The sequence below is a fragment of the Mizuhopecten yessoensis genome, unplaced genomic scaffold (genome assembly GCF_002113885.1).
Source record: "Mizuhopecten yessoensis strain PY_sf001 unplaced genomic scaffold, ASM211388v2 scaffold10985, whole genome shotgun sequence".
Taxonomy (NCBI): Eukaryota; Metazoa; Mollusca; class Bivalvia; order Pectinida; family Pectinidae; genus Mizuhopecten; species Mizuhopecten yessoensis.
Genome location: NW_018408820.1, coordinates 223,065 through 230,039, shown reverse-complemented (window position 1 = coordinate 230,039; position 6,975 = coordinate 223,065). Strand labels below are relative to the sequence as shown.

The window sequence follows — 6,975 nt, the reverse complement described above, 5'->3', positions numbered from 1 at the left end:
AATGTGTGGCGGGCGTATTATATACCGCCCGCGGTAACCTTGTTTTGTGGTATCATCAATGATTCCAGGTTTTTTGTAGTATCATCAATGATTCCAGGTTTTCTGTGGTATCGTTAAAGATTCCAGGTTTTCTGTGGTATCATCAATGATTCCAGGTTTTCTGTGGTATTATCAATGATTCCAGGTTTTCTGTGGTTATATATGAATGATTCCAGGTTTTCTGTGGTATCATCAATGATTCCAGATTTTCTGTGGTATTATCAATGATTCCAGGTTTTCTGTGGTTATATATGAATGATTCCAGGTTTTCTGTGGTATCGTCAATGATTCCAGGTTTTCTGTCATTACAGACTGTACTAATGTAACAGAATATCCGGCACCAGAAGGCTCGCCTGTGTGTGAAACAGGGGCAGCTATCCTAGAGGGTTTCAACTTCAAGGAGGTAAGTCATGATTTTTTATATTTCAAAAGCATTTTTTGGATAACTTAGAAATAAAATCTGTGTTACTGTTACAAACAACGTCTGTAATAAACATATTAATAGGTCTGCTGTTTGTCCCCCTTATACCATTTGAAATCTGAGACGCTGGCTGATGCATATGAAAAGGTCATTGTTAATGTGACTATATATCAATATGATATGTATTTCCATGGTTACAGGACAACCAGTTTCTGGACCTCATGGTGATGGCTGCACTTTTTGTGGGATTCCGGCTGTTGTCCTTCATTCTACTGGTTATCAGAGCCAAACGGTCCAAAGCTTGAAATCAGGGACAGATACTTTGTAAGATCAGATACAGATGTGTCCGTATAAAATATATACTGAGGTCAGGACTCCAGGGTTCAAAAAAACAAGTTAGCCTTAAGGTAATGCCGTATTTGTTGAATGTTTCAAATGTGGGGTATATACATCCCTAGACAGTGATTGCTTTAATTTCATAATGGAATATATAAGACAAATTTGTAAAAAGAAAAAAATATTAAATTCATTTTTTTTTCAAATTTTAATGTAAAAGGGGGTAAACAGGGTTGATGTGACCTCATGATAAAGGGAGTCATTGAATTAAAATATTCTTTTGTCAAAATATTGTTACTGTTATAAAATATTTGTTTTAAAATATGTCATTTTCTACAGAAGCATTCCTTCTACAGCACTTGTATATATAAATGTTGAGATGCACTTAGACAGATACATCAACATTTAAAATCTGAACTTGACTCTGTAAGGTTTTTTTTCATGATCCTGCAGGGACATGGTTTTTTAACCCTTTCACTCCTTTGTAACTTTAGTAGACCCTGCCATACATTGATCTGGATGAGTCCATTATGGTCTAAAGTGGTGAAAGGGCTAGATCCTGGCTCTTACTCTGAACGTTAAATAAGATTAGAAAAAAGGTCACCCAAGGTCAATTGATATTGTTGTAATGTAAGTCAAATGGCATGCTCAGCAGTGGTGAAGGAAATTGAAGGTTGTGTAAATATTTGTATTAAATTAAACAACATGTAGCTACATCATATCTGATTTCACATCTTAATTTATGATATTCCTTATGAAATGTTTTGGAAATACCAGGTAGTTATATACCTTTTGGGATGAAGCACTGTGTTCTCATTAAATTTTAAAATGTGTGGCTCATTCGACAGAACAGCCAGTGGAATGGTCACACCTTATAATGTTAATTAACCTAAATTTGTATAAATATGTATTTTAAACAATATATAGCCAGTTCAGATTTGGATGAATAGAAGCCTTATTATAGATATAATTACTTTTGCCGTCAACTGGCTTTTTATGAGGACACTGATTTAGAAATATGTTTTAGTAAAATGGTTGATACAGAAATATATATCAAAGGAAAAATTAAGCATGACATAGTAAGTCCAGTGATTCCATAAGCAAGGATATCATGTATCGTTCTGATCAACAGTTTGGTGTAAGTGATATTGATTTTACTGTGATAAAACCATTGAGTTATTAGAGTTTTATAATCATCTTTTTATCGTCCATTATTATATAAGTTTTCGTAGATACATGTAAAATATATTTGGTGTGGTAAATTTTTATGTAAGTTTGTGTTGAACATTGGCAACGAATTCGGGATCACATGTGAAATCTGAATTAAAACTCATACTAAAATAAATATAAAGAAGGTTTGTTCGGGAAATTGAGTGTAAACAAAATATATACTGTCAACAGTGCAACGAAGTTCAATATACACCATCATAGTTTTTTTTATTATCTTTTGGATTGAAAGTGAGGAAATGTGTTGAATTTTTTGTAGGGCTGCAACGATATATCGTGAAAAAATATGTCATGATATTTTGAATATGGTACAATACACAATATTTTTTCGAAGATTACGATACACATACAATATTTATGTCCAGGATTTTGTCGTTTCTGAATTTAGTCTACTCATATCGGTTCCAACATGCATGGTGAGTGACAGCTCCAGCGCGGCATGCACGTCGAAAGACGTGAATTTTGTGAAACTTTAAAGTCATGCCCATTTTCGATCAACTCCAGTTGTGATATTGCCGTTAAAAATTTGCAACATATCTTCTGTCTTTGCTTCAACTGTAACTATATGTATTGTGATACTTATCGTATTGTGACCACAGTATCGTGATACTTATCGTATCATGACCACAGTATCGTGATACTTATCGTATCATGACCACAGTATCGCGATATGTATCATATTGTCATGTAAATATATTATTGCAGCCCTAATATTGTATTTAATCTTTACTTGATCGACTTTATTTTTTTACAAACGGACAATCTTGAAAACTGAAGCAGAGCTATAACTGTTTTGTGACACAGTTACAATATTTCATTATGATCTTAACCCTTTCAACACTATGTAACTTTAGTAGACTCTACCATTAATTGATCTGGATGATCGAGTCCATTATGGTCTACAGTGGTGAAAGGGTTGAGTCATTTCAAAGTGGACACCATTTTAGCTCCTACAGGTCAGATTTGCCTTCAATAATTGTGTTATAAACATTTTTTTTCAAATACCATAACTGGTATACGACAAAGAATTGCGATTTTATGTAACATGTTCAGACTCTTAAATATATTGATCAAATTAATGATGCCGTTTTTATGTTACCGCTTGAGTAGCTATATAATAGCAACATATATATGGTAGCCATACCTTTTCATTGTTGAAAACAATTTTCTTTTCAAAATTGTTCATTGAAGAATCGATTTGTAGCTTTTGATTTTAAAGTCTATGAATATCAACTGTGTTAAATAGTATTTGTTAGTATATTCATGACAGAACACTTTTGCAATAAATGTATTATATATTTTCAAAACTTTACCTATCTTTAATGGTATACACTGGGACAGGAGAAATGTGTATGTTCCAAAGTTTTGTGTTTTTAAGTTTAAATTTTTAGTTTAAAATTTGTTTTAATATTTGTTATATTAATATTTGTATATTTAAACAGTAAGCGAATGAGGTTATGTAAAGACCTAATGTTAATCATACCATCCTGCAAATATATGTTACATGTGTATAAAACCTTTTCTACCAATTAAAGAAGTTCAAAATGTCTGTGATATACAAAGGGCAATGCAAACATGACCTAGAAGTTTGTATAATCAGGTAGTTGTGTTAATTAAATTTACATATGTTTGATTTCATTGAGTTTCATTAAACCTCCCTGATAGCTACATTAAACCTCCCTGATAGCTACATTAAACCTCCCTGAAAGTTACAGTTAAACGTCCCTGAAAGCTACAGTTAGACCTCCCTAATAGCTACAGTTAAACCACCCTAATAGCTACAGTTAAACCTCCCTGATAACTACGTTAATCCTCCCTGATAGCTTCATTAAACCTTCTTGATTGCTTCATTAAACCTTCTTGATTGCTTCATTAACCCTTCTTGATTGCTTCGTTGAACTTCCCTGAAAGCTACAGTTAAACCTCCCTAATAGCTACAGTTAAACCTCCCTGATAACTACGTTAAACCTCCCTGATAGCTTCATTAAACCTTCTTGATTGCTTCATTAAACCTTCTTGATTGCTTCGTTGAACTTCCCTGAAAGCTACAGTTAAACGTCTCTGAAAGCTACAGTTGAACGTCCCTGAAAGCTACAGTTAAACCTCCCTAATAGCTACAGTTAAACCTCCCTAATAGCTACAGTTAAACCTCCCTGATAACTGCATTGAACCTCCCTGATAGCTACATTAAACCTCCCTGATACGGTGGCTACAATAACACACACAAAACACCTGATTTTATTACTTCTACTAGCTTGCAATTGTCTGTAATCGTGATACAATCCATGAAACCTTGTCTCAGGAAAATAATGACAATATACTCAGATATACTTTAACAAGAAGCACAATACCCTTGGAAAACTTGGTACGATCTCTTTCCTGGAGGGGGGATATGTCACCCTGGTAAAATACTAGCCGCTACCTATCGACTTGGCTAGGGAGAATTAATTTTACCAGCCAATTACACCAGGTTCTTATGTATAATTGTTGTACAAACTGTATTTATATTTTAGAGAAAGGTAATACATGTATTTCAATATGTTTGACCCTATATACACTTTAAATGAGGTTTGAGGGACTGCCCAAAACTAATGTTTATCAAAACACACACATACACACAGAAGGAAAAGGGAGAGATACAACACACATCCCACTGTTTGTATCCCCGACATGGAGCTAATTCATTGTCTCTGTTCCCTAGGATGGAGTAGTGCATTGCTGCAGTCAATTTAAATCTAGTCTAGCCAATATCTTTGTCCCCTGACATGGCATTATCTCAACAACATCATTTTTTTTTATAGAATGTTTGTTATACCAGAAAGTGTTACAAGTTTTAACAGTAATTTGATTACCAAAACGTAAATTGAGGATGATATGATGATTGGTTGACCCAAGGAATATTTTCCTCTGCATGTATAATATAAATTTGTTGAGTGTGTTTTGCTAATTAAGTTCAATATAAATGGAAAGCACAGAAACATTAGTTACACAGTGTGTTTTATGTAATAATATAAGAATAATTGAATGAAAAACGTACTGATAATTATGTTATTTTTTATAGAAAGAGATTGTTTTTAGATATAGATGATTTTAGACTTTTGTGAGATACGTTTAATTATAGTTACATGTACATACATGCGTTGTGATTTATTATAGTTTTATCTGAGGTTCATTTTTCAGCATTATGGAAATAGCAATACTCTTGACTTAAAGTCATACGATATTTTTTAACCTTTCTCATGTTGTGCAATCTTTGTAAAGTTGACTTTTTTAAAATCAATTTTTGGTGTACTACATAGAGGTATATCGTTTTGATGTAATACTAAATCTCTGTCCAGGTGGCTTTTTCAAACTTTAGTCTGCATCTTGTACTAAGGTCAAATTCTTTTTATTCAATGCTTTTTAGATTTTAGCGTTGTATCTTAGAGTTTTGCCACCTATTTTTACACCTGCTGAAGAACAAAAAGTGAGTGTCTATATGTTTCATATGTTTGATGAATATACATGTACATGTATATGATTTTTTTTTATTTTGATAACTGTTCAAAACACGTCTTTTCTTCATGACTTACAGGAAAGCTGTTTATATCGCAAAAAATGAGATTAAGAGGCATAAATTAAATTGTATGTAGCAATCATTAGTAATTATTGACTTCTGGACCCTATATCACATATTCAAGATTATATTCTCATGTTCTCAAGCTCAAGTCCTTGTTCAAATGAGAAAATACTCAAAAAAGTTAACTGTGATCTGAGTTTTTTGTCACCGTTCTCATGTTTAGTGTTTATGATTTGAATGTGGTGCAATACATCTTTGAGTACCAAATGTTGATATGAGCAAACAACAAGACTTTTTTTTGTTTTTTTGTTTTCCCAAATATTTTACTTCCTCGGCAAGTGTTTACGGAGGATGCCCCTGGGATCATCCCCTTTACAATGTTTTGTCCTCTCATTGGAGAGACTTGAGTTTGGGCACGAGAATGGTTCTAGGAATGTAATATCCGGTGTTTGTGCTTCAAAAGGAGAAACCATTATAGGACTCAATCATCAGATTTAGATTAATTAGTCTCGCTGATCAATGATCAATACTTTGTTGTAAATGATGTTATGATATTTGAAATTGATTTAAATGTAAAAAGTGCCATTGCATCTATTTTGTTTTATTAATCTATCACTGGAACAAGAAATTGGGCTTGAGCTCAGAATCTGGGTTTGAGCATCGTCCAGGACCTGGTACAGCGACTTTTAGGGGATTTTCCATTTTGACTGATATAGTTCTTTGAAGATTTTATTTTTAGATGTCTCTTTTAATAAGAATACTGCACATCACTGTTGTAATGTTGGCTGTATAATGTAATAAAAGATTTTCCTTATCTTGGTTAGAAATTTGTTTAATTATTGTCTTCAAAAATGAATGCTTTTGGTCGAACTGGGAAAATATTCAGTTAGATAATATCCAACTCATTTTCATCGCGACTGAGAGAATATTATTTTGATACATTACTACCCAAGTTCTCAATGTGAGAACGCGACATTACTTGAATTTGACTTAGATTTACATTATGGGTGTTATTGATGAAGCTGACAACACTTACCCTTCCGAAACACCTGGTCTTATTTTCCTTGTACTTATTGAAAGGTCTCAATGTAGATTTTTCCTTTGTTCAAATTTAATCTAGTTTTATCAATTTTGAGTTTAAATTATGGTTTTGTTGACACGTCAGTATTCTCTTGTTGTTTATTGATAAATCTGTAATACATTAAATGACAAAACTTTTATCAGATTAATTTGAGCATTTTGTCCTCATTTTGTTTACAGTGATAGTTATCTGGAATAGACGAGGGCCGATTAAACAGACAATGCTTGAGATAATATCTCGGCAGGCCATAGCTGCCTAATACTGGCAGTGGAGATTTGGTTATATATTCTGTTTAACCTCCTATTATAACAG

At 33.0% G+C, this 6,975-nt stretch overlaps 1 protein-coding gene across 3 annotated transcripts in view; it reads left to right on the top strand.

Moving 5' to 3' along the window:
• Positions 1-2,656, top strand: part of LOC110464379 (protein white-like) — a 36,585-nt gene extending 33,929 nt beyond the window's left edge. For all 3 annotated transcript variants that reach the window (XM_021519572.1, XM_021519571.1, XM_021519573.1), the window contains 2 exons: positions 351-442; positions 661-2,656. In XM_021519572.1, the coding sequence (XP_021375247.1) occupies positions 351-442; positions 661-765 (197 nt within the window). In that variant the 3' untranslated portion in view covers positions 766-2,656. The remainder of the gene's footprint in view (positions 1-350; positions 443-660) is intronic.
• Positions 2,657-6,975: the final 4,319 nt, after the last annotated feature.